The sequence below is a fragment of the Oncorhynchus nerka genome, linkage group LG28 (genome assembly GCF_034236695.1).
Source record: "Oncorhynchus nerka isolate Pitt River linkage group LG28, Oner_Uvic_2.0, whole genome shotgun sequence".
NCBI lineage: Eukaryota > Metazoa > Chordata > Actinopteri > Salmoniformes > Salmonidae > Oncorhynchus > Oncorhynchus nerka.
This window is the reverse complement of record NC_088423.1, coordinates 64,408,739-64,436,214: the sequence shown is the minus strand read 5'-3', so window position 1 is coordinate 64,436,214 and position 27,476 is coordinate 64,408,739. Positions and strand designations below refer to the sequence as shown.

The 27,476-nt window shown below is 43.3% G+C and overlaps 2 protein-coding genes and 1 pseudogene across 4 annotated transcripts in view; all 3 read right to left on the bottom strand.

Moving 5' to 3' along the window:
• LOC115113528 (neuropilin and tolloid-like protein 2) overlaps positions 1-17,418 on the bottom strand; it is a 26,570-nt gene extending 9,152 nt beyond the window's left edge. Inside the window, exons 1-7 of the mRNA XM_029641299.2 lie at positions 16,517-17,418; positions 13,728-13,784; positions 13,420-13,566; positions 11,660-11,908; positions 11,302-11,349; positions 10,864-10,991; positions 9,966-10,194 (exon numbers count right to left, since the gene is read on the bottom strand). Coding sequence (XP_029497159.1) covers positions 9,966-10,194; positions 10,864-10,991; positions 11,302-11,349; positions 11,660-11,908; positions 13,420-13,566; positions 13,728-13,784; positions 16,517-16,526 — 868 coding nt within the window. The 5' untranslated portion in view covers positions 16,527-17,418. The remainder of the gene's footprint in view (positions 1-9,965; positions 10,195-10,863; positions 10,992-11,301; positions 11,350-11,659; positions 11,909-13,419; positions 13,567-13,727; positions 13,785-16,516) is intronic.
• Positions 3,174-4,574, bottom strand: LOC135565615 (neuropilin and tolloid-like protein 2; annotated as a pseudogene).
• Positions 17,419-17,509: 91 nt separating the features above from the next.
• Positions 17,510-27,476, bottom strand: part of LOC115113527 (T-cell immunomodulatory protein-like) — a 125,306-nt gene continuing 115,339 nt past the window's right edge. For all 3 annotated transcript variants that reach the window (XM_029641297.2, XM_029641296.2, XM_029641298.2), the window contains 3 exons: positions 24,525-24,607; positions 22,269-22,386; positions 17,510-18,859 (listed from right to left, as the gene is read on the bottom strand). In XM_029641297.2, the coding sequence (XP_029497157.1) occupies positions 18,800-18,859; positions 22,269-22,386; positions 24,525-24,607 (261 nt within the window). In that variant the 3' untranslated portion in view covers positions 17,510-18,799. The remainder of the gene's footprint in view (positions 18,860-22,268; positions 22,387-24,524; positions 24,608-27,476) is intronic.

The following is a 27,476-nucleotide window of genomic DNA, read 5'->3' as shown; positions in this document are numbered from 1 at the left end:
AATATTATTATGAACAGAGTTAGTCAACCAGCTAACGTTACTTTAGGCCAGACTAGCGGAATAAGAATAACCTATCTTGCTTCTGGCTGAACAATTCAACCTACAGCACCTAGATTGTACCAATCTGATGAATCGGAGTTGCGTCGTCACTTTTTCAACTCATTTTCTTTGTGGGGACACCCTTAGTATGTCATATAATTTAGTGCATCGACAACGTTCGCCATGATGAAGCTGGAGATCGGACCTTCTGCACGGGAAGGGAGTAGAGAAAGAAGAAGAGCCGGTCGAAAACGTCACACGTTGCGTCAACTTTAACCTTTCTCCCGGCGTTAGAAAAAAGAGGTGTATCTCAATAATAGTGACTTCCTTTTTTCACCTCATATTTTTCTCCTCTCTATTATACATGAGAAATTGATTCAGGTATTTACAAGGCAGCAGCTACCTTCCTGGGATCCAGAAACATTAAGGCAGTTTATACCATTTTAAAAACATTACAATACATTCACAGACTGTGTGCCCTCAGGCCCCTTCTCCACCACAACCACATAGATACATTTACAAAATCCATGTGTGTGTGTATATATATGTATGCATTTATCTGTTTTTTAAAATCAAATTTTACTGTTTGCATGAGTTACTTGATGTTGAATAGAATTCCATGTAGTCATGGCTCTATTTAGTACTGTATTCTGGATTTAGGGGACTGTGAAGAGACCTCTTGTGGCATGTCTCTAAGATGAAACTTTGACAAAATCACAACACACATACACAAGCTCTCGCACATGCACTTATAGACACACAGTATTTGCTCAGTCTGTATATTTCTGTATGCTTTAGGAGTCATTTGTCCGCTCTTGGTTGACACCGCCCATCACATATCTTTACATCAAGGCCTACAGAATCATATCATTGGGTCTATGTTGGTAGGAATATGAACTGTGTATCGTATCCATGAGGTGTGTAATGACTGGAACGCTGGAACAAAGGACACTTGAGTTCACATAACTTTTGTGACTGATCATTTGAGTGATTAGATTACTATGGGTCTATTTCAATTTAGGCAGATTGAGAATTACAAGCACCACAACACCTCTGTTGACCTCTGTGACTATTTTCATAGATTATTTTTTTGTGGGTTTCTGAGGGCTTCGTTGTAGCTTCAGACCCCATTGTTACTTGTGGCACTCTGTGTCTGTCCTCTGCCTTTTTTAAGACAGATGAAGCCATGAGCGCATATCCTATTGTCTAATGCAAATGACAGCAGAGAGAGAGAGAGAGAGGTTGGGATGTTGGGTGGTGGAGAGAGAGATTCGGCTTCTATGACTGATGTCTGTCTCCGTGTTTTGTGTGTCTCATCTAACAATGGTGTTGCAGTAAATTAAGTGAAGTAAAAATGTAATTGACATTGATTGCTACAGACACTAATGGACATACACTGCATGCTGTTATGTGAGTGAATTTTGATTGAAAGGAATTTAAAAGGCCGGTTGCACAAAACTCAGTCAAAAAAATGTTTTATTACATCAGTTCTATGTATAATATAATCATATAAATACATTTTTATAGGACTGAGCAGAGTCAATTATGGTAATTATTAATATACATAATATGAATTAAAGACTAATTTTAAATTCTTCTAAAGTGGCTAAAGATACTATGTATTTGTACACATCAACTAAACAGAAACTTATCTTCAGGCTATTTTCAGTAGTTTCAATTCCCCATACAGTTTCATTCATTAAGTTGTGGGTTTTGGTATTTTTTTTTTTTGCAGAGCAACTGTTAGTGTTTTCTTATCAAATGAAAGGCAGACACAGGTAAGTGAGTAGGGTCTCTTTAATGAAACAATGAAATCCTACAACCAGTGATTGAAATAATAAATGGTGGCCTATGTCTAGTCTGTCTGTCTGTTTGCTTTTAAATGTCAGATCAGAAAATAATCTCATCTGTGTAGTCCTTATTCCACCATTCAGGTAATATCAACATTTCTGAATTAAAAGTTGCTAGCCTATTTAGGCTACTTTCTCACATCACTCTGAATTTATCATCAGCTCCCGAATGACCCTTTAGCTTTTTTTTTTTTATCATTTAAAAACTTCATGGATATTCAACCTTGTACCAGGTGTGATTGTGTGGGCATCCCAATCCCTTTATAGATTCCCAAGTTTTATACTCTCTGGGTTCACCACCATAGTCCGTATCTGAACTCAAAATCCCCAAATGGAACCAAAATGTTAAAAAGCACAGAAAACACATCTATTCCTCTGTCTAGATGTTATTTATTTTTATTTATCCATTATTTTACCAGGTAAGTTGACTGAGAACACATTCTCATTTGCAGCAACGACCTGGGGAATAGTTACAGGGGAGAGGAGGGGGATGAATGAGCCAATTGTAAACTGGGGATTATTAGGTGACCGTGATGGTTTGAGGCCAGATTGGGAATTTAGCCAGGACACCAGGGTTAACACCCCTACCTACGATAAGTGCCATGGGATCTTTAATGACCTCAGAGAGTCAGGACACCTTTTTAACGTCCCATCCGAAAGACGGCACCCTACACAGGACAGTAATCCCCAATCACTGCCCTGAGGCATTGGGATATTTTTTTAGACCAGAGGAAAGAGTGCCTCCTACTGGCCCTCCAACACCACTTCCAGCAGCATCTGGTCTCCAATCCAGGAACTGACCAGGACCAACCCTGCTTAGCTTCGGAAGCAAGCCAGCAGTGGTATGCAGGGTGGTATGCTGCTGGCAAATATCCTGTAGATATCCTACATGAAAATCTGCCACATCTGAATGTATATTTAGTGTGTTCCCTCAAGACATAGAATATTCATTGGGGCTCTACATGTGTGTAGATGTGTGTGTAGTAATCATAACCTGCATCACATCATTGTCATCATATATGCACATTTTATCAAATCAAACAATATAAAATGAATAGGTTAAAAGCAACAACATGAAGCTTGATACTCTGGTTTTAATAGACAGTACATAGACAAAAATAAAGACGAAAATAGAAGGATAATATATATATGTGCTTGACATGTGAATGAATGTAAATACAGTAAACAGTCAAGTAATTTTCATCTGACTGTTTCTCTGTGTGGCAGTGTCCGTTATTTTGAGCATACAGGGAAAGGCTGAATCTGCATGCGAGAGTCCCCTATTAAACTGATCAAAAGAAGGAAAACCAGAAAATAAACTTGAGTAAGGTTCCTCTCCTCCTTTTCTTCCCCCTCTCCCATCTTCACCTAGAAGTCCATGGACATTGAACGCTGCTGGGGGTCACGATGCTGGTGTTATTGCGGCCCCCGTTCTGGGAGCTGAGGTGCCACAGCCTCCTGGCCCAGCACTTGGCCCGGCCGCTCCCCCGCGGACGTAGATCTCACAGGGATCTCCTCCATGACGCGGTCTTCAATGACATTCTCGGCGCAATCGTGAGTCTGTTTGTAGCCGTAGCAGCTTTTCTTATAGGTGCTGTTAAAGGTCTTCATGGGCGGGGCTTGGAGAAGTCGTTAGTTGTAGGAGAGCTCCATGGAGCTGAGGGTGGTGCGGCTCTGCTTCATGCTGCCTCCCGAGGCCTGCAAAGCCACAATGGTGCTCGTGGACACAGCGCGACGTGGTGGAGGAGCGGCGCAGCTTGTGGTAGCTCTCCAGCTCCTCTGATAGGTCAGCCAGGTCAGAGGAGATCTCCTTGTCACGGAGGGAGAAGAGCTCGTAGTGGGAGGGTCAAAGACCTCCTGGAAGCCAGCCTTGTTGAAGACTGGCCGGGCGGGCTACCAACTTCTTCCTGGGCTGCTTCATCTGAACCAGGATGGAGATGATAAGTAGGACGAGAACCACGCCTGAGGACACGCCGATCACCGTGCCGTGGGTATTAGTAATCTGATGGAACAGGCCATTGGATTTCTTCTCTGTTGTGAAGCGGAAAAAACAGTAAGCCTACTATAATGGTTTGGTTGTCATGCAAGTCAATTTACCACATGATAAAAGTACTAAATGATTAAAAGTAGAAAATAGGAAATTAAATTTTCACTCACCCTTACAATGGTTCTCATCCCAGGGGTAGACACAGTTCTGGACCCCATTACACACCAAGGAGTTATTGATGCACATGTTGCTATGGCAAAAAAAACGTGTTGCTATTGCACGGCTGAAACAAGAGACAAGGTAAAGTTATTAAAGATGAAAACTACTGCGATAAAATGCTAGATGTCTGCCACTTGAAACCATACGTCATCATTTACAGCTTGCATGACATGATCGGCAATTGAAATGGCTGCTTCTCCTAGCAAACATGCAGAGTGAAAAAAACAGCGTAGAGTATGGAGTGCAGTAAATCAATTTAGACGGCCATCACGAGGCACAGATGGCCAGGCGCGCTGAGACTCCTGACTAAACTAGCTCTTACAAGGCTAGTCACGAGACAGCTGGGAAGGCTGGTAAATTGAACGTGGCTGCTGGGCCCAGGAGATGGATGTGCGAGGCTGGTTCTGTGGGTCCTAACAGGATGCCCCCCGCCACACATTTACATCCCCCTTCCTCTTGCCCCCCGCCTCTCCCACCATTCTACATCAGAGATCTGAGCAGCTTGTCATCCCAAATCCCCCCCCCCACCCCACACACACACACACACCTCAAACCCCATCAGGCAGTACGACACTAGCCCCACCAGGTCCCACCGCACCCCTGACACATACACGCTGTTTAGGGCCTAACACCAAACCATTCCCCTCCACTGCCGCGAGGCTAAGCAGTTCTGACAGCGGGATGAAGGGGTCATAACACGCCTTTCGTCTCCCGTTGAGTGCGTAGAATTCCCCTGACTATGCGCTCACTTCCAAACTGATTAGACATCTCTCGCCTTCAAAAAGCTTGTTCTCTCTCTGGTTGTCAGCGCCGGTTCGTGTTCCCCATCTTCACAGTTCCCCCTTGAGAGAGCCCAGAACCACAGAGGTAATGAAAATGATGATGCACAGTACTCTCTCTGTGTGTCAATGGTGTTCTGAGATGGATAAGTACTAAAATATCCAAGGTGATGGTCCAGATGAAAGTGCCTTGACTGATTACTCAGATGAATGTCTCTGTTTGGTCCTTTAATTGAACCCCGGTCTGTGACGTAGGGACAACATGAATTTGAAATGCAAGACAAACACTATGAAAAATGTGATCTTTTTTAATATGCATCAGAATGCTAAAGAGCTCTTAAAAAAACATCTCTGTTGAATTTAACGGTTGAAAAGCATGCATTTGGTTTTACTAGCATTTAAGAGCAGTTGGAGGCCACGGAAGGAGTGTTGTATGGCATTGAAGCTCGTTTGGAAGTTAGATAGCACAGTGTCCAAGGAAGGGACAGAAGTATACAGAATGGTGTCGTCTGCGTAGAGATGGATCAAGGGGAATTGCCCACAGCAAGAGCAACATCATTGATATATACAGAGAAAAGAGTCGGCCCGAGAATTGAACCCTGTGGTACCCCCACAGAGACTGCCAGAGGACCGGACAACATGCCCTCCGATTTGACACACTGAACTCTGTCAGCAAAGTAGTTGGTGAATCAGGCAAGGCAGTCATTAGAAAAACCGAGGCTACTGAGTCTGCCGATAAGAATATGGTGATTGACAGAGCCGGATTGCACAGCGGAGAAGGTACGGTGGGATTCCGAGATGGTCAGTGATCCGTTTGTTAACTTGGCTTTCGAAAGACCTTCGATAGGCAGGGCAGGATGGATATAGGTCTGTAACAGTTTGGGTCCAGGGGTGTCTCCCCTTTGAAGAGGGGGATGACCGCGGCAGCTTTCAATCCTTGGGGATCTCAGACAAATATGAAAGAGAGGTTGAACAGGCTGGTAATAGGGGTTGCGACAATGGCGGATAGTTTCAGAAATAGAGGGTCCAGATTGTCAAGCCCAGCTGATTTGTATGGGTCCAGGTTTTGCAGCTCTTTCAGAACATCTGCTATCTGGATTTGGGTAAAGGAGAAGCTGGGGAGGAAAAATGGTTTTGTTGCAAAACGCTATATATCCATTGTTTAGCTGGAATGGAATGTTTGTATCCTGTATATTTAACATTTAAATTAAACTCATCATAAATCTAACCTAATGCTATAGTGTTTGGTTAGTGTTAGGCCTTGTTCCACAGGGCACCCAAGTCCCCATATAGTGCACTACTTTTGACCAAAGCCCAAATCTCATATTACTGTATTGATATACACTACCCGTTCAAAAGTTTATGGCCACTTAGAAATGTCCTTGTTTCTGAAAGAAAAGCACGTTTTTGTCCATTAAAATAACATCAAATTGATCCGAAAATACAACACGAGCAATGGACATTATACCGGTGGAAATCTGTCCTTTGGTCTGATGAGTCAAAATGTGAGATTTTTGGTTCCTACCGCCGTGTCTTTGTGAGACGCAGAGTAGGTGAATGGATGATCTCCGCATGTGTGGTTCCCAACATGAATCAAGATGGAGGTAGTGTGATGGTGTGGCGGTGCTTCTTTGGTGACACTGTGTGATTTATTTTGAATTCAAGGCACATTTAACCAGCATGGCTACCACATCATTCTGCAGTGATACGCCATCCCATCTGGTTTGCACTTAGTGAGAGTATCATTTGTTTTTCAACAGGACAATGACCCAAAACACACCTCCAGGCTATGTAAGGGCTATTTTACCAAGAAGGAGTGTGATGGAGTGCTGCATCAGATGACATGGCCTCCACAATTCCCCGACCTCAACCAAATTGAAATGGTTTGGGATGAGTTGGACTGCAGAGTGAAGGAAAAGCAACCAACAAGTGCTCAGCATACGAGGGAACTCCTTCAAGACTGTTGGAAAAGCATTCCAGGTGAAGCTGGTTGAGAGAATGCCAAGAGTGTGCAAAGCTGTCATCAAGGCAAAGGGTGGCTACTTTGAAGAATCTAAAATATATTTTGATTTGTTTAAAACATTTTTGGTTACTACATGATTTCATGTGTTAAATTCATAATTTTGATGTCTTCACTATTATTCTACAATGTAGAAAATAGTAAAAATAAAGTAGTAGGTGTGTCCAGACTTTTGACTGGTACTGTATGCATATTATATACAGTTAAAGTCAGAATTTTACATACCTTAGCCAAATACATTTAAACTCAGTTTTTCACAACTCCTGACATTTAATCCTAGTACAATTCCCTGTTTTAGGTCAGTTAGGATAACCACTTTATTTTAAGAATGTGAAATGTCAGAATAATAGTAGAGAGAATGATTTATTTCAGCTTTTATTTCTTTCATTCTTTCAGCCTTCTACACGCTTCCCACAATAAGTTGGGTGAATTTTGGCCCATTCCTCCTGACAGAGCTGGTGTAACTGAGTCAGGTTTGTAGGCCTCCTTGCTCACACATGCTGTTTCAGTTCTGTCCACCAATTCTCAAACGGGTTGAGGTCAGGGCTTTGTGATGGCCACTCCAATACCTTGACTTTGTTGTCCTTAAGCCATTTTGCCACAACTTTGGAAGTATGCTTGGGGTCATTGTCCATTTGGAAGACCCATTTGCGACCAAGCTTTAACTTCCTGACTGATGTCTTGAGATGTTGCTTCCATATATCCACATAATTTGCCTCCTCATGATGCCATCTATCCCTCCTGCATCAAAGCACCCCCACACCATGATTCTGCCACCCCGTGCTTCACAGTTGGGATGGTGTTCTTCAACTTGCAAGGCTCCCCCTTTATCCTGCAAAGATAATGATGGACATTATGGCCAAACAGTCCTATTTTGTTTCATCCGACCAGAGGACATTGCTCCAAAAAGTACAATCTTTGTCCCCATGTGCAGTTGCAAACCGTAGTCTGGCTTTTTATGGCGGTTTTGGAGCAGTTCTGAGCTGCCTTTCAGGTTATGTCGATAAAGGACTCGTTTTACTGTGGATATAGATATGTTTGTACCTGTTTCCTCCAGCATCTTCACAAGGTCCTTTGCTGTTGTTCTGGGATTGATTTGTACTTTTCGCACCAAAGTCGTTAATCTCTAGGAGACAGAATGCGTCTCCCTTCCTGAGCGGTATGACAGCTGTGGGTCCCATGGTGTTTATACTTGCGTACTATTGTTTGTACAGACGAACGTGGTACCTTCAGGCATTTGGAAATTGCTCCCAAAGATGAACCAGACTTGTGGAGGTCTACCATTTTTTTTATGAGGTCTTGGCTGATTTCTTTTGATTTTCCCATGATGTCAAGCAAAGAGGCACTGAGTTTGAAGATAGGCCTTGAAATACATCCACAGGCACACCTCCAATTGACTCAAATGATGTCAATTAGCCTATCAGAAGCTTCTAAAGCCATGACATCATTCTCTGGAATTTTCCAAGCTGTTTAAAGGCACAGTCAACTTAGTGTTTGTAAACTTCTGACCCACTGGAATTGTGATAAGTGAAATAATCTGTCTGTAAAAAATTGTTGGAAAAATTACTTGTGTCATGGTTGAAAAACAAGTTAACGACTCCAACCTAAGTGTATGTAAACTTCCGACTTCAACACACACACACATATCATTTTTGAAAAGATTGATGTCACAAATGTATCATTTTTACACACCAATTAATTTCAGAAGTTCTGTAGCCCTTTACACTCATACCCGTTTACGGGTTGAGAATGGCAGATTTGGACACTGATAAGCACCTAAATTGAAACGCAGTGGCTGTACAGTAACATGCTATATTTAACTTCAGAGGTCAGGCGCTGCCCTTCACAGCGCTGTATGGGTTTTTGACTTACAGCCATTCTGAACTTGAGCACTGCACGCGACAAGACGTTTCCCCCTACCCTTCCCGCTAGTTGGGCAACTCTTGCACATTTCTGTTGTCTGAGTGAGGGAAATGCGATCAATTTAAGATGACAATGCGTTTTGAGAGAGTAGACGTTGAGGATTACAATAAATACAGCTGTGATGTCATACAAACATGGAAAACAACTGAGTCCAAATGTGCACTTTACATTTCCATGTCATAACACTCATGTCATATACAGTGTCAACATTCAGGATCTTTATGTTTGATGTCCAATTGCAAGATGACAGGGCGTCATACTCTGGGTCGTACTGAACAGAAGGAGCCTATGTTTGTCTATTGTGAAGGACATTTGCCTCAGAACATGCACCTGAATGCACTCAGGACTCCTTTCTATACGCACCCAAAATTACTATCTTTTTCTCTGAATTTCCTTGTGAAAGCCTAAGAAACATTTAAATATAGCCCTATCCATATAGGCCAAGAGTGTAAAAAGCAAATTTACTAACATTTCTGAAAATGGATATAGTGTTTTGGAATAGAAGTCTTCAACTGTTTCCTCCAAGGAAATGTTCTGTAATTTACATACAACCTTTAAACCACATCTGCCATGCAAAAGGCAGCGCTTTATGCAAAGCATCTGATCATAATGACATACTAATAATGACAAATGAGTCAGCTTTTCCATTCCTCAATGGAAGATACATCCCATTTGTCCATTGTGAATGATGACACATAATTATGGCCAATGCGTTACACCGTTATATGCATATTCAATAACTTGTCATTTTCTTTGAGGTACTCGGCAAAGACGGTGGGAAAAGAACTGGCTTTGCGATACCACTGCTTAGCATGCCACTTTAATGAACTTTCCCTTTCTAAAATGAGAGTTGAATGTCAGTCAGATATTTACTATTCAGAGGATGTGGATGTCGTCAATAAATCAAGGAGAATAATGGGCAGTTGGCCCCATCTATCTCTTCCAACCTTTCATAAATCTGCTGTGTGTCTGGACAAAATACTGACCACTAAATTGTGAGGATTAAAAAAAATAAGGAGACAAGAGGACCTGCCAATTGATAAAGTCCTCAGACTGATCTGCAATTATTTATCTCCAAATTAACTCCTGGTTTAGACGGCCCACAATAACATATTTTTGGAGGGGGACGAAAGAAGGGGAACACTCACGGTCGACAAATGAGGTGAAGAGCATCTGGAAGCGGCTGAGTCGGCTCTTCTCGTCGGCCCACATCCGCACCACTCCCACCCCGTTGGTGAGCATGACGTCGTTAGCCACGGTGCTGCAGAACTTGGCCTTTAGGTTTTCGATGGCACTGCTGCCGTCGTACACGGCCACAAAGTTCTTGTCGCACTCGTTGGAGTGCTCCATCTGGTATTCCAGGAAGCGAATGAAAATCTACAGCCAGAAAATCACCACGTTACAACACGTTACCATGGCGACACAGCTGACACTCAGAAAGGAAATGGTACCCAAAAATGAAGTGGAAATTGAAGCATTTATAAAGGGATATTGGTACTGAAGGACAATAGACTCATACTTGGATTAAACCTATCCTCGTAGGCTTAGCCCAATTGTACAGCGCAAAACCACTGGGAATCATTGAACTCAGATGAATAGTTGTAGAACTAAATCTTTTGAGCGCAAGATGTATGCTGTGCACCCGAATAGGCTCTAATCTTAACAAACCTGCCTCTGTGTTGCTGTAGAGATCACCTTGTGAATTCAGCCCGGGAACAATCCAGCCTCTTTAGCACATTTGAACTCGTAAGACCGCAGACATCAAGTGACTGCTTTTAGCTTCATTCCCAGTACTGCCGATTCTATTTTCTGCTATTTCTGCGTTATTGGCCTAATACCCGCTGCCCTGGTTATTCTACTGCTAATTTGACATACTACTAATTTGGTTTCCACAGCAGAGAGAGGGTCAGGGGACTGGTATGTCTTACTCCCAGTCTCCTGTGTTCTAATCAATGGGTGTGTTTTCAGTGGCTGGACCTCTGCAGTGAGTGACGTGATGACCCATTTAGCCACCGGAGAGAAGGAGCGGGGGAACAAGATGTTCACCTTGGACTGAGGAGGAGCGCGGATGGTCCAGATACAGTCCAGGGCGTCACCAGTCTTAATCTTATCCTCCTCTTCTACCTGACTGGAGCGGATAACACCATCATAGCCACCAATCTCAAACTGACAATCTGAGAAGAGAGAAAGTTGGAGGACAGGGGGGGGGTTATGGATAAGAGAAGGATTGCAGAAGAAAAGGTGAGCATAAGGGAAGAGATAGAAAAACGTGAACAAAGAAACAAGAGAGATGTTAGAGAGGAAGAGAGGAAGAGAGAGAGAGAGAGAGAGAGAGAGAGAGAGAGAGAAAGGAGAAAGAGATGTGTCTCTGTGTGTGAGAGAATGTGAGCATGTGTCAGTGAAAGATAGCAGCCAGTAAGCTTTAGAGCACAGAGCTCTTCAAATCGGATCGGACAAACACCGGTGAAATATTGAAGCGCTTACCTGGAATCGGGTTTAACAGTCCACCCACGTGCAGATGAAAATCTGGGTCTGAAATTAGAAACAGGAAAGCACATGTCTTGATCCACAGAGCTGGAATTCATGAGTAAAGAAAAGTGATAAGATCCCATTAAAGGAAGTCAGATAAACTGGGGAAGACCAATGGGAGCTAATATCTGTGACCCGATGTGAGATGCTGATTTCAGTGTCTTAGTATATACCATTGGATGGTAACAAACAAGTAAAATGAGGCCCTTGACAGTAAATCTGTGGATGTGCTGTAGTCCTTATTATCCACACCTATGGCTGCGTATGTAATGAGGATATGCCCATTAGGCTAGCTCTAACTGAGAATGTGTACCTGCTATAAAGGTGTATTTGATACGGAACCCAACACCCTCCAGCTCCTCGTCGCTGGTGAACTTGATCCACATGAAGCGGCCCGTGGAGGTGACCAGGCCTGGGCTCTTCGACCCACAGAAGCGGTCGATGATCGGTGAGAAGCCGAACGGACCATCCCGCACCTCGATGTGATCAAAGCGGCACTCAAAGGACGGCTCCATGTAGTAGTTCTTATCAAAGGCCAACTGGATTCTTTGACGAGGGAGAGCTGGAGGAGGTGAGAGAGGAGGAGGAGGAGGAGGGTGTGTTGGGTTTGGTTTTTGCTAAAAGGCATTGCTCCATGGACTGTGTTTACCAGTACAGCAGCACAAACCTGTTTAAAAATCTGGTAACAGCTAAACTCCTGTTTTCTACTCATATGCACAGCCAGTTTATGGACGCCTGCATAAATACACAAAGGTACCCAAGCTTAGTGCTCGCTTCAATCCATGTTGCCGAAGTTCAGCCCTTACACTAATGCACATTGTGCTGATGCATACACACAGGACTTAGCATGACTTGAAACGACTTGACATGTCAGCATGTTTCCTTACAGGTTCTGAACCAAAACACAACACTTCAACCATACATTTGAGTTTAGAAGTTCATGTCATGTAAATCACACCCCACATGACTGGCTCAAGTAGCCTAGCAGAATCAACATGACTACCACTTGCACATACCATTTGTATAAAAATATCTAGCTCATTCCTGTCTTCATAGGTGAATTACATATGCACCAGACTGCCTGCAATGCTAAAATGTCAAACGGTAGAAAAATTGATAAGAGCGGGTAATGCCTTTGAACTGAAACAAACCATTTAAATGACGACGTCACAGCTCAGACACACACGTAAATACAAATCATGTCACTAGCTCGCCCACACTGACACAAATCATGTCACCGCCGGCACACACACATTAGCTGTACTTCGAAGGTATGTGGGAAGCAGTAATGCCACTATTTTAAACAGGAATAAATGACGGAAGCCTACCGTACAGATTCAGCCAAACCGGCAGTACTGTTATCAGAACACTAAATCACATGTATATTTCCCCTTGTAAGGACTAGAAACAAGAGCTCTCAGTTAAAAGTAGCTACATATATACCACATATAGCTTAGCTTGATAACTCAATACAACAACATACTGAAACAATCAAACAAATACACAAATCGCTAACCAAGAGTCACATCATGTGAGAGACAAAGTCTCTGGAATGCAGTCAACAAGTCATATCTTGTGAAATATAAACCAGGTTGACTGACATTTCTGACCGATCAGTATTGAGTGACTCACTCTCCTAAGACTTTTGGAGATGAGCGATGCCATTCATTATTGGGTTTGAGTCATGATGATCTGGAGAATTGGCCTCGTTTAGCCCTGCTCATTGTACATGCACACGGATCATTTGGATCGTCAATGCCGTTTTGTCAATGTAGGTTCTACGGCTATGCTAGTTGATGTCTCCACATGGGGAGCCCTTGAGCTTCACCAAGTCTTCAATTTATCTCCCGACTGACGAAATCCCACTATCAGTTCCTACAGCCGACTTCGACTGGACTGAGTTTTACCCACAGACATATAGGTTTTGGACTTTTGGATGACATGACTCTGATAAGACGCATATAGTGACTGACAGGCTGTTAAAATTGCAACAAACTAATAAGCAGCTGTTATCCACGTTCTAAGGCACTGCTGAGGCCATTTTCGTTTGAGCGGGCAGAAACGGACATGTACCTTCCAAGATGTAAACACACTCCTTGTTAGGGGGGTATGTGTTGGGGTAGTTGGGGGACGTGAAGAGTCCCCCGTTGATGTTGCGGACCCAGATGCCACATTCGTTAATATTCTGAGGTGGACTGCCTTCATTCTGAGAAAAGGACTCTGAGAAAAAGACAATGAAGAGAATAAAGACCATGTTTAAATTGGGAAATGTATGGGATTAGATCAATTTATTGTGCTGCTGCCAGTGAAAGTGTTTTACGTGCAACAACATGACCGATTATTCCTCCCATAATATGACAAAATGACAACAGGAGACGCACCTTTAGTTCTCTGTGCCAGAGCAAATCCCTCTTCTATCAGAATAAGGAGTACCCAGGCTGCAAGGGAAAAACATTCCAATGTCAATGATTTACACCGTTATTTCTCCTAAACGGACCATCAAATACGAGTGGAACAGGTAAAAACAATTGAATCAAAGTGTTGAAATAATAGGCAATCTAACACACTAGCTCGCACACCCCTCATTAAAAAGCAATTATGTGAAGCTTGAAATCTGCTAGTTAAGATAGGAAATAGTAATTACTAGTTTAAATGAGAAACATGCCTTCTATTCTGTTCGGTGAGATAATTATAAACCTTTTATTTTTTATAAAATGGTGTATGGGTGATTATTGGAACAACAGTGATGCAGGGGCTAGACCGGGCATCATTAAGAACTATAGCCCTACTATATCCATCATAACCTAACATAACCGTGCACGCAAGCACACACATAAGCACACACACAGTGAAAGAGCCAATGATCTACGACACTGACAGTAACATATAGTTAAAGACGCATCTTGCAATTGATGTGTACGATGTACAACAATACTTGACAGAATATTGATCCTTGGGTCTTGTAGATGTATCCCTGCCTTGTATTTCATAGGTTGTGCCATTGAAAGCTTATCTAAAAAGCATCGTATCGGAGCCAAGACATATCACAACCAAAAGTCTGAAGCCAAACTCAGATGCCTAAAGAACTCTCTCCTCCATACCATGTACAGCTAAACAAAGAAGTCTGTATATCTGTGTATGTGTTATCATATTGTCCTCTGATGGTGTGGCAGTGAGCACTCATTGGTTGGCCCGCATCATCACGCCTATCAGAGCATCCGCCAACCCTTCAGCCTCCTGTCCTAAATGAAGACAGAACCAGAACAAATGGGATAAGGATCACAGGCGGGATGCCATAATGAGAGACAGGCATCCGGAGGCAGCAGCAACAGCACTGCATTGTGTATTATATCTGTGCTAAAACTGCTCGCAGTACCCCTGTGCACATTTCAGCCCACGACACCACTGTCTTCTCCAGATAAGCCCGATGTAGGTTTACCCCCAACAGATTTTAATAGACTGCGCTGCTTATATCACATTAAACCATGAGCGAGAGCCTGACTGATGCATAATGAAACGTGGATTGACTATAGCCACCCAGGCTTGCAAAAATAAATCAGACGGCATGTTCTCTACTATACAGAATTTAAAACACACATCCATGCGCACATACACACACACCCTCTCTCTTCCCAGGCGTGATACGCTGGAGGCCAGAAGGCCAGACTGCGCGCACACACACACACACACACACACTTTTCCATGCACGGCCTGACTATGAGGCTATTCACAAAGATTAGCCCTTTCCGGATCCTACTCCGCTATGAGGGACCACTGAAAGACCATAATAACTACCTCTTAAAAGCAGTCTATGGCAGACATTCATTGTAGCACACAGTTGGTTCAAATAGCTTTGAATGGACCTGAAAGTCTGAATTGAAAAGGTTGAATGCCTTTACAAGATAGCCTACACTAATGGAAGAACATGAGTAGGAGTGCATTGTAAATACACATGGATGGCCTACCAGATTGCTTGGTTAAATTAACCCAAAAAAGCATAGATATGGCCTCTTTGGGTGTTTGCTGATGCATTTTGATCCTGCAATTATATTACAAAATAAAACATGGGGCTATGCGGAGTTAGAATTATCAACAAATGACTGTAGCGTTCTAAGACAACTAGACTTTGTGCCCTTCGCGACTGAAATAGCCCAGTCCTACTGAAGTGAACGCAACACGATTTTCTCCCCCTCGGTGATAGGATTCAGTGCAGTTTACAGCCTAGGTGTGTTAAACACTACTTGGCAGTCCCTTTAATAATAGGCCTAGAGTACAGTACAAAACACAATGATTTCACAGCAGAATATATCGCGTCTTAAAATGAGCTGCAAACCGCAGCTGTGGCCTTGTCCCAGATGTGGCGCGAATCACCAGGAGCTGTCACTTCAGCACCACCCGCCGTTCAGCTAAAACATGGTGATTTTCAACTCCTAAATACATTAGGCTATTTGCTTTTACCATTTGTATTCATCACACATGACTTGAGATGTTCGGGATGTCTCATGGTCTGACAAACACCGCTCTAGCTCTGTCACATTTTACCACAGACGCAGAAGTGTTACACATTGAGACGCATCCAATGCAAAAAAAACAAAAAACACATCTAGTTTAAATTGACCGATTTTTTTTTTTTTTACAATTTGGATTTTCTTTATGCTAATTAGATTTCCGCGGTGGCGCCGACATCGACCTTAGGCGTTAATAGAAAAGTAGCCAAAATTGGAATGCATTCTTCCGGATTGTGTAGCCTTGTGTTCGGATATTGGCCCGTTTCAAAGATGACTCCTTGCAATAGTCTAAAAAGCTAATATAACTGAATAGATGTAAACCTGCAGGTGGCGATGCCATTCAGGGATTTTGGCTTCTTGCAAACATGCAAAACACAATAAAAACAACTTGGTGCAAGAGAAAATACAACGGGAGACATCTGGTAAGGGTGAGTTTAGTCTATCTTGCAGAAGAATAAGGGATGAATTATATCACAATAAAAACAACTTGGCGCAAGAGAAAATACAACGGAAGACATCTGGTAAGGGTGAGTTTCGTCTATCTTGCAGAATAATAAGGGATGAATTACATCACAGCCGATGCGAGTGATTAATAGCCTTTTGTATCATATCAGTGGTCCTTAATACGATCCAAAAGCGCTGTGATACCAAGTAAAACTCACCTCTTTGCATTTCCTCTCCCTGTGTGGTGGTGCCAAATACGTTCTCCTTCTTAAGCTTGGGGAGTTACACGCTTTCTCTCTCCATTTTATGGATCCAAGGCATTGAGTCGCTTTTTATAAAATCCAACTTTTCATTGACCGCCTTAATTCCATAGTCAGAAAGACCATCATCAACTCCGAATTTCCTCTGAGGAAAACAAGCGCTTCTTCTTCAACCACTCCCGATAAGTATTAGATACAACGTTAATTCCATCTAGACAGGTGTCTTGTAGTTCCACATGCAACATATGCTATTATTAAAGTAGGTTGCATTGTCCAGTGAGTTGAGCAGCATAGTATCCGAGAGACGCGCACAGAGAGACGCGCAGAGTGGTCTGTGGCTGAACTGAAGTAATGGCACTAAACAAGGCTCATTTAAGCTCCGGGCGATGGTTGCGTGAATGAGCTGCTTGTACGCATGCACCCCATCACCGAGTGTAAAATCGGATGCGTTCTCTCTCGCTGCATACAAGTCTCTGCTCTGTTCATGTTACATTGAAAGATTATATTGGTAAAATTGAGCAAAGCCATTTATGATATAATACAAAATGAATGGAGCAAGTTACAATTGGGTCATGTGCTTTGCGCAAAAAAACGGAAAAGTTGACAGCCTACCATTAGGATAATATTTACTCAGTAAGTTGTTGCCAAGAGACAATCGTGAAGAAACATCAACAGACAGTAAAACATCAACTGCTGTTTAAATGATGGCTACCATTTTATTAGACTACCATTTTACCATAAGGCCAGATTGCAATACATTACGCTACATGAGCTAAAAAGAACTCAAAACTGTAGGCTATGCCAAGTTGTCACTTCCAATCGTTTCTTTGGTCATCAGCTCACTAGGATAATTCCATTTTTCGGATGGACGTGCCAGTCTATGAAACGGAAGGCAAAAGTGAGACGGAAATACATTTAAATTAATTCAAAACAAGTGAGAACCAGCATGAATTAAGCACGATAAACACTTTTAATTTTCAACCCATCGTCCCATAAACATTCTCAACAGAAATGATCATACTTCAGTTGAACATTTCCGATTATAAGCACAATCCACACACAAACACAAAAATACAATCAATTAGACTGATCACTATCAATCATTATTTAAACCACAGACATGAGATGATAGCATGTGCCCCAAGTTAATTCCAAATGAAATAGAATGATTAATAGAAGAAACTTGACATTGGTGATAATATTGATGATTGCACTTCCTGTTGGTTAAAGAACAAACCTATTTCCCCTTGTAAGAGGAAGTAGTTTAAGTATATATAGTATATGGACCATTCTTCAATTGACCGCCACAGTTTCATGTACGTTTTTAATGAACACATAAGGGTTTGTAACTCCAAAAACACACTGTGTTTATCATGCGAGACAAACACGATTATTAAGAGTGAGAAAGACTAAAAAGCTAAGGACATAGTACAGGCCATTCCAAGACCACTGTGAGTGACGGCAGTGGGAGAGTGGGAACGGTCAAACAAGGATAAGACATTGTGTCAGGGATTTGGAGGGGAATTTGAAAAAAGGAGAGGAAAAATACATAATGAACTTGACACATACAGTAACCCCTCATTATGGACCATGTACTATGTGCATTATATACAGTAGAGCACAATGGATGCATCCAGTGTAAATACCCTGTTTGGGTCAGTGGACTCTATGTGTAAGATCTCACTATAACAGTACACGGAAAACAATAACCTTTGCAGATTGACATCCAGGAAGACAATGGGTTTACAGACATAAATATTCAAGTAGCATTACAATAGCAATGCTTCCCCCAAAACAAACACATCGGTAATGTGTTTTGCAGATCAGGATGGCTTGGATGGAACATTATTGCAAAATTCATGACGTAAACTGTTAGTGCCCATTTGACAACCATACATAATGAGCTGAGCCAAACCATTGAATAAAAAAGTAAACTGGGATATAACTCAGTGTAATTTCACTCAGTAGTCCTGTTTAGATTTGGGTTCATCCATCATTTTGGCCCTTGAAATGTGCAAGTATGCCAAAACTGTGCAAGTATGCCAGAAGTAACCTGTCTGTCTCTTTTACATTTGATAATGTCTAATGGATATATAAACACTTTAAATGGCTCATCGTCAAGAGCCCGAGGGGATCAAATAAATAAACAATTCCATCGACCAGCAAACATAAATAAATAAATAAATAAAACAGAAAGCTGGCATGACTTTTTTCCCATGGTCCATCTCTTCCTGTGCTCCTTCACATGGCATCAAAATGGAACCGGTGTGCTTCCTGTCTCTTCTCCCGGTCGTCCGCTTTCTGAAACCCACACAGGGCAATGGTCAGGGGTCACGCGTCAGACCAACAGAGAGAGAGAGAGAGAGAGAGAGAGAGAGAGAGAGAGAGAGAGAGTGAGAGAGTGAGAGTGTGAGAGAGAAGAGAGAGAGTGGTCATGGCTACAATCTGAGACAGGCAATCATTATTGCAAGTGTTAACGGGATCTCACTTCCACGTTCGATTACGTACCCTCTGCGGATTCATGAGGATCATTCACGTTTATTTTTGAGCTTTCCCTTGAAAACAGGCAGCACATAAAAGGCACGTATGATGGGGAAAAAAAAGAAGGGGAAGCTTCAAAAATGCAGCGGAGATGAAGCTGACAGATGTGTTCTGGAACTACTCGCCATACGACAGACAGTCCTGATGGAGGACACCGACATCTAAGCAGAGAGTCTGTCGGCCGTGTCTGTGTTGCTCAGGACTTAAGGGAGCAGACTGTCTTTAGGACTGAGTGTTCAGTTACTTCCACTTGTTCTTATGGCGTGTACACAGTACAATGAACATACTGTTATAGCCTCCTCAGGTCTCATTCAGTGAACTGGCTTGTAAATCCTGTCAATATTTCTATTTCACTGTGGTGTAGGAACACAAAATGATTGAGTGTTCAGGGGATATAACTGTGTCGTTATTCCGTGCGCGATATCTTCAGTGTCATTTATGGAAGGGTCTGAAACCTCCTGATTGAATGTGAAGTTCAGTAACACGATAACTTGACCTATTTGACAGGTCTACTGTATGCGGTAACCTATCCATACTCTGTGCTAAGGCTATGGGGCCTTGAACTAAGCATAAAAGAAGACCTTTGTCACAATGTATGCATTATGCAACGTGGAGGTATATTGCAGCCTTCACTGCTCTGAAAAACCCTGCATTCTGTTTAAACCCACACCAAAATACAAATGGCTCAAACAAACACTGATGGATTCCTCAGGCATGAAACCAAAGTTATCGGACAAGTAAAGAGAATCCAAAACACCTCTCAGATTTACAGCTAGGCTAAAACAGAGAAAGCAGTTTTATTCAAATATCGACAAGCTTTCTTATCTTTAACAGTGTTCTAACAACACTTCCTGAGCCAGTCTCGGCTGTTGCAGGAGGCACTGTGTCTCAAACCAGCCTCTGACGTCTATTTGATCATTGAGATTTGTGGAACAAATAGCAGGGGTCAGCATAAATATGAAAAGTAAATCACCCATCGCACCGTGACCTGGTCAACCCCATACCGCAATGCAAATGGAAAGGTTTATGGAGATTATTTCTCTCCAAATGCTGTTTTCCCCTGCGTGAAAGGTTAGACTCTCTTATCTAAGAGAGCCCCTTCAATGATGGTGTGTTATTGTGCTGGGCAGAGTGAGTCAGATAGAACAGGAGCACTCAGCAGCAGCCGGGCTCAGATATGACTTCAATGCAAGCACACTTACAATGCATATGGCACACCCGACTAGACAAAAAGATGACAATGGGTCACGACCCTCCCCCATTAAAAGCAAACAAAGGCAGGTACCCACGCTCAAAAAACCCACCACAGTGGAGATGTCGGCCATCCCAATACAACAGGAAGAAAAACACACAGCCTCACAAGAACTGAGACGTCATACTGACACAAAAACAGGCTGCCGATTCAAAAGATGTGACTCATCAGCTGCAACAGTAATAACATGAAGCAGATATAAAGGTAACTGCCAAAATAATGGAAACACTTGATTAAATAAGGGATGCAAAGTATATTAAAAGCAGGTGCTTCCACACAGGTGTGGCACATGAGTTAATTAAGCAATGTATAAAACATGTATTAATCATGAAAATGATCATGTTTAAACATGCTGGGCAAGCCATTATTTTGGCTACCATGGCTATGCCCCCATAGGATGACAATGCCCCCATCCACAGGGCACAACGTGGTCAATGAATGGTTTGATGAGCATGAAGAAAATGTAAACCATATGCCACGGCCGTCTCAGTCACCAGATCTCAAACCAATTGAACACGACTAGGAGATCATTGAGCGGCGCCCGAGACAGCGTTTTCCACCACCCTCAACAAAACACCAAATCATGGAATTTCTCATGGAAGAATGATGTCGCATCCCTCCAATAAAGTTCCAGAATCTCTGCCAAGGTGCATTGAAGCTGTTCTGGCTCGTGGTGGCCCAACACCTTACTAAGTCACGTTATGTTGGTGTTTCCTTTATTTTGTCAGTTACCTGTATCTATGAAAATGAAGGGGACTCTGAACTGAAGTACAGATCATCTAAACAAATGAACAGCTAGCTATTACCTGAGCTCCCGTTACCTTGGCCATCATGACCATTATCAGTCAATCAACAACGGACAAGGAGCCATGCCTCTGCCTCGCTCGCTTTCTGCTAAAATATAATTGCTGGGCTCAGTTCCTCAGATATGGAGCCAAACATGTTATTTTAATGCAGAGTCAACTCCAATGAAGCTAGTGTTCCCGGAACAGTTCCCTGAGTGGAGAGCAATTATGGCTTCCTGCGTGCATTATAAAGCACCCACAGCAGATGGCTTTGAGAAGACGCCAACGTTGCTCGGCCTCGCTCGATGGAGAAACAGACCAGCCACGGCTGTACTGGGATGAATCGCTCCGTGGTGTGTGCACGGTAGGCTGGACACACACCACACATGCATGTCGGCAACAGTTGCATGCAAACACATGCAAATGAGCACAAGTTTGCGAAATTCAAACAATACATGATTACCTTAAAACTCAATGTAAAATTCACACACACACACACACACACACACACACACACACACACACACACACACACACACACACACACACACACACACACACACACACTCTCCCTGGAGGACATATTTACAGGGATTACGAACAAAATATTTGATATGCTGAAGGGGCAAAACAAAAGCAATTACAGCCGAGCGTCCTCACTGGTTATGGCCCTCTAACAGCCGTGCTGGAGCTCTGTGGGAGGCTAGAGGACAGGGCCCATCTGCTGGTTCTGACCCATCTGTTCCTCTCCGAGTGAGCCCTGTTCCCACAGCGGGTCTCCTGCTCTCTGCATGAGCACCAGAGCTCCCCAGCAACCCCCTAGGGTCAGGAGAAGAGAAGACCCCCACCAGATACTATGGACTGGCAATGGTGGGGAGGATGAGAGAGGACACACACTGCTCTGACCAGAACATAACCGGCTTTGGCTCAGACTATTAAGAGGAGGGGGAGGAGGAGAGGATAGTGAGGAGGAATGCAAGGAAGAAGAGGAAAAATGACAAGACAGTACAGCTAATAATGAAGGGGAAGAGAGGAGGTTGATGGTGCTCATTACTATCGATTAAAACAGCAAGTGATGATAATGACGACGATAAACGGTGTAAGCGTCGTATTTGTGTCATTCCGTTCTTACCTTCTCCTGCCAGTGGAGGATGCCAATGATGACCAGGATGAACACACACACTCCGCTCAGAGCGATGGCGGTCAGCAGGACTATGTTACTGGGGGTCAGATATAATTTCGCACTCCAACTAAATCAGGGAAAAAGGGTAGGAGAGAGAACGAGCGTATCAACTACTACGTGATGTGAAACTTGTTCAAAAAAGGCACGTCTCTCATCTCTTCCAACCCTATCAGAACGTAAGAGTCAACGTGCTATAATTTGGCATATTTTGCTTTATCAGAGGTGTTATTTGACAATAAAGTTCCTGTAATCATAAAATATGAAAATACCCTGAAAGTATGACGTGTTAGGTCAAAACGAATCGAGAAATGCTACATCCCCGTCAGAGATGAACCATTTCAATAAGATCAAAAACAAACAATGACAAGCTCATTTTACAGTCTTTCGATGCACATATTTTGTGACTATTGAAAAGAACGGAGAGTTCATTTGAACGGTTTGACTAAAAACAAGAACAGGCCCAGATTGTGGAGATACAATATTATTCTACAATAAATGGCTGAAGAACAATGCACCTGCTCAAATATTAATCAAAAAAACCTTGTGAGAGAACTTCATTAAGACATTCTATCGGAACTAATAAACACATTAAATATTAGTGGTGAAAACAAAAACTACCAATAGCAACGCAGGACACAAAATTAGACACAATATGTTGCGTTAATCTGTGCCCAATAAACATTATGAGACTGAAAACACCTTCTTTACACAGCTATACACTGAGCATTCACTATAATGTAGGAACAGTACATGATGTATGCATCTACCTAATGTGGGTGTGTTTTTCTGAGTAATAAGTTAGTGTAGTAGCTATATACAGTGCATTCGGAAACACACATTTTGTTACCTTACAGCCTTATTCTAAAATTGAATAAATATATTTATTTTCCCTCATCAATCTACAAACAATACCCCATAATGACAAAGCAAAAACGTTTTTTTTTGTTGCAAATGTTTGAAAAATAAAAAACTGAAATATAACATTTACATAAGTATTCAGACCCTTTACACAGTACTTTGTTGAAGTACCTTTGGCAGCAATTACTGCCTCGAGTCTTCTTGGGTATGACATTACAAGCTTGGCACATCTGTATTTGGGGAGTTTGTCCCACTCTTCTCTGCAGATCTCAAGCTCGGTCAGGTTAGATGGGGAGCGTTGCTGCACATCTTTTTTCCAGGTCTCTCCAGAGATGTTTGATCGGGTTCAAGTCCGGGCTCTTGCTGGGCCACCCAAGGACATTCCCGACTTGTCCCAAAGCCACTCCTGCGTTGTTGTGGCTGTGTGCTTTGGGTCGTTGTCCTGTTGGAAGGTGAACCTTTGCCCCAGTCTGAGGTCCTGAGCACTCTGGAGCAGGTTCTCATCAAGGATCTCTCTGTACTTTGTTCCGTTCATCTTTCCCTCGATCCTGACTAGTCTCCCAGTCCCTGCCGCTGAGAAAATCTCCACAACATCGCCACCACCATGCTTCACCGTAGGGATGGTGCCAGGTTTCCTCTTGGTTTCATCACACCAGAGCATCTTGCTTCTCATGGTCTGAGAGTCTTAGGTGCCTTTTGGCAAACTCCAAGCGGGCTGTCATGTGGCTTTTACTGAGGAGTGGCTTCCGTCTGGCCACTCTACCATAAAGGCCTGAGAGGAACTCTGGAGCTCTGTCAAAGTGACCATCGGATTCTTGGCCACCTCCCTGACCAAGGCCCTTTCCAAATCATGTCCAATCAATTTAATTTACCACAGGTGGACTCCAGTCAAGTTGTAGAAACATCTCAAGGACGATCAATGGAAACAGGATGCACCCGAGCTCAATTTCAAGTCTCATAGCAACGGGCCTGAATACTTATGTAAAAACATTTGCAAAAATGTCTAAAAACCTGTTTCCACTTTGTCATTATGGGGTATTGTGTGTAGATTGATGAGGGAAACAAATAATTTAATCAATTTTAGAATACGTCAAGGGGTCTGAATACTTTCCGAAGGCACTGTATATGCAAGTGCAAGTTTTTGTCAGAGTGTGTGTGTTCCATGTGTTGATGAGAGAATGTGTTAGCTGGCCATACGGAGAGAGAGAGGGAGGGGGGTTCTGCCATCTGCTGGCACTCCTGGGGGTAGAACTACATGTGAATGACACAGAAAACCAATGGAAACATGGCCTGGGCATGTTTGTGGGCGTCCCAAGTACAGATGTATGAGTGTGTGTGTGTGTGTACCTGCGGGGCTCGTTGTGTGGGTATGGAATGACTATGAGCTGCGAGTTGGGGATGATGGCTGTCCACTCCTGCTTCCTCACATCCTGCAAGGCAGAAACAGAGAAACTATGTTATTAGTGCCTCGGGGAGGCAGAATGAAGGGGCAATAATGGAAAAAGTCTAGTTCAAAGCAGGCAATATATCCCACACTTCTCAGTGCAGATTCAATGTAGGGCCTGTGTCATTTCCTATACTGCACTACAATTTGCTCTCCGGCTTCAGAGTTTAAGAAACTTCATTCTATGAAGATCAAGCTCAAAAGCTTTTCAACGCCAGCTTCTGTATTAATTACAAAAAGGTCATTTTCCCCTCTTCAAGTTGCTACTGGATGGCAATCACTGGCAAACGTTAAATTCATCTTTCTCACAAGAGTCCTCTAGGGAAGAGAGACTCATTTCCGACCACACATCTATCATTTGGCAACATTAAGGGATAAGGAAAACACACTTGCTCGCTCACGCACGCAGACGCACACGCAGTGTGTGCCGCCGGTACTTTGCGTCCTCGTTTACCCAGAACCACCCTAATGAGAGCCCAGGGGTTTCAGCTACCTATACCCGAGCTATTTAAAAGCCATGCATTTAAAACACAGACAGGCTAATAAATTAAATAAATGAGGTCTGCTGAAGTATCCCCCTGGTGTCAGCCTACTTCCTACAGTCCCATTAGCTGGAGTATCCCCCTGGTGTCAGCCTACTTCCTACAGTCCCATTAGCTGGAGTATCCCCCTGGTGTCAGCCTACTTCCTACAGTCCCATTAGCTGGAGTATCCCCCTGGTGTCAGCCTACTTCCTACAGTCCCATTAGCTGGAGTATCCCCCTGGTGTCAGCCTACTTCCTACAGTCCCATTAGCTGGAGTATCCCCCTGGTGTCAGCCTACTTCCTACAGTCCCATTAGCTGGAGTAGCCTACCCTACAGTGGTGGTGTCAGCCTTCCTACTTCCTACAGTCCCATTAGCTGGAGTATCCCCCTGGTGTCAGCCTACTTCCTACAGTCCCATTAGCTGAAGTATCCCCCTGGTGTCAGCCTACTTCCTACAGTCCCATTAGCTGAAGTATCCCCCTGGTGTCAGCCTACTTCCTACAGTCCCATTAGCTGAAGTATCCCCCTGGTGCCTACTTCCTACAGTCCCATTAGTCCCCCTGGTGTCAGCCTACTTCCTACAGTCCCATTAGCTGAAGTATCCCCCTGTGTGTCAGCCTACTTCCTACAGTCCCATTAGCTGGAGTATCCCCCTGGTGTCAGCCTACTTCCTACAGTCCCATTAGCTGGAGTATCGTTACAATGCCGAGGGTTGTGTGGGTTAGGAAGCCACGCATATGACTCCTTCCTGACACTGAGAAATGTCAACAGAAGTGAATGACACACCTACATCGCTCAGCGATGCATATACTATGTAAGGCAAAGACTCAAAAGCGATTCAGAGCTGCAGATTCAGGGATTTTGATTTGCCAGTTGCTAGTGATTGTTTGCGTTTGAGGCGAAATAGGTTAAAGGAGAATAATGACGAACTGGAATGAGTCACCTTGAGTCAGTGCACTGTGAACAGTGTGCTAGTTCATTACAAGTTGCAGTTCTTAACCTCCTAAGCTAACCCTGACATGTTGCTCTTCAATGCAGCGTGGTTTATGCAGAACGGCGGTGAGAGACAGTGACAGGCTGCGCTTCCGGCGCTTTGGCTAAGAGAAGACGCCTGCGTTTTAGAGGAGGAAAGCGTTTCTGGGTTTTCAGAGAGCGTTTCAAAGGAGAGCGCTGGGTCTGAAGTTGGGAGTGAAGTGGGTTTTTTGGGAGGCGAGAGCAGAGCGGGAATCTTGATTAGTGAAGTAAACCTTGTGAGCGGAGGAAAGGATCCTCATGGGATTGAGACAAGTGTACAGGAGGAGAGTAGAAGTAGAACACACTCCCTCCTCTCTTTCTCTCTCCCCAACCCTCCTCTCTTTCTCTCTCCCTCCCTCCCTAACTCCCTCACAGGCCTCCTGAATGTTTTTCCCTGTGAGGGAGGGTTGAAGACAGACAGATAGGAACTATCAGAGACAGTCAGACAGACACAGCTGTTCATTAAATGTGTACATCGAGTGTACATTATTTAGGAACACATTCCTAATATTGTGTTCCCCCCCTGTTCCACAGGGATGCTGGCCCATGACTCCAATGCTCCCCACAGTTGTGTCAAGTTGGTTCGATGTCCTTTGGGTGGTGGACAATTCTTGATACACGCGGGAAACTGTTGAGCGTGAAAAACCCAGCAGCATTGCAGTTCTTGACACAAACCGGTGCACCTGGTACCAACTACCATTTTCTCAAGGCTTAAAAATCCTTCTTTAACCTGTCTCCTCCCCTTCATCTACACTAATTGAAGTGGATTTAACAAGTGACATTAATAAGGGATCATAGATTTGACCTGGTCAGTCTATGTTATGAAAAGAGCAGGTGTTCTTAATGTTTTGTGCACTCAGTGTATGTAGCACTGAACACACCATATCCATACACCCTCTGAAGGTAAAAATTGGTTAGCATAATACAAAGCATTATATTTTATTAACTGCTGTGTGGGGAAATGTGAACCTTTGTGGAAACATTTTCTTGCATTACTCAAAGGGTGCGAGCGATAACAGAGCATGTTGCTGTACTTCAGATGCCTTACTCTGTACAAGCCTCGCTCCCAAGGTAGTGAGGTATGGGCAGAAATTTGCAATGCAAATCCGCTATGATGAAGACCTCTGTTCTTTTCTTTGACAGGCGAGGAATGGGAGCCAGCGTCTCAAATTCAAATAAGCCGCGCAGGGGAATCTATCGAGGAACCAACAAACGGCATTTCAAACGGCACGCGATACGAGAGCGATACGAGAGACAGAAGGCTGTCGCTCCACACGAACCCACACCACATGCCAATGTTTGAGGTAGCACAAAA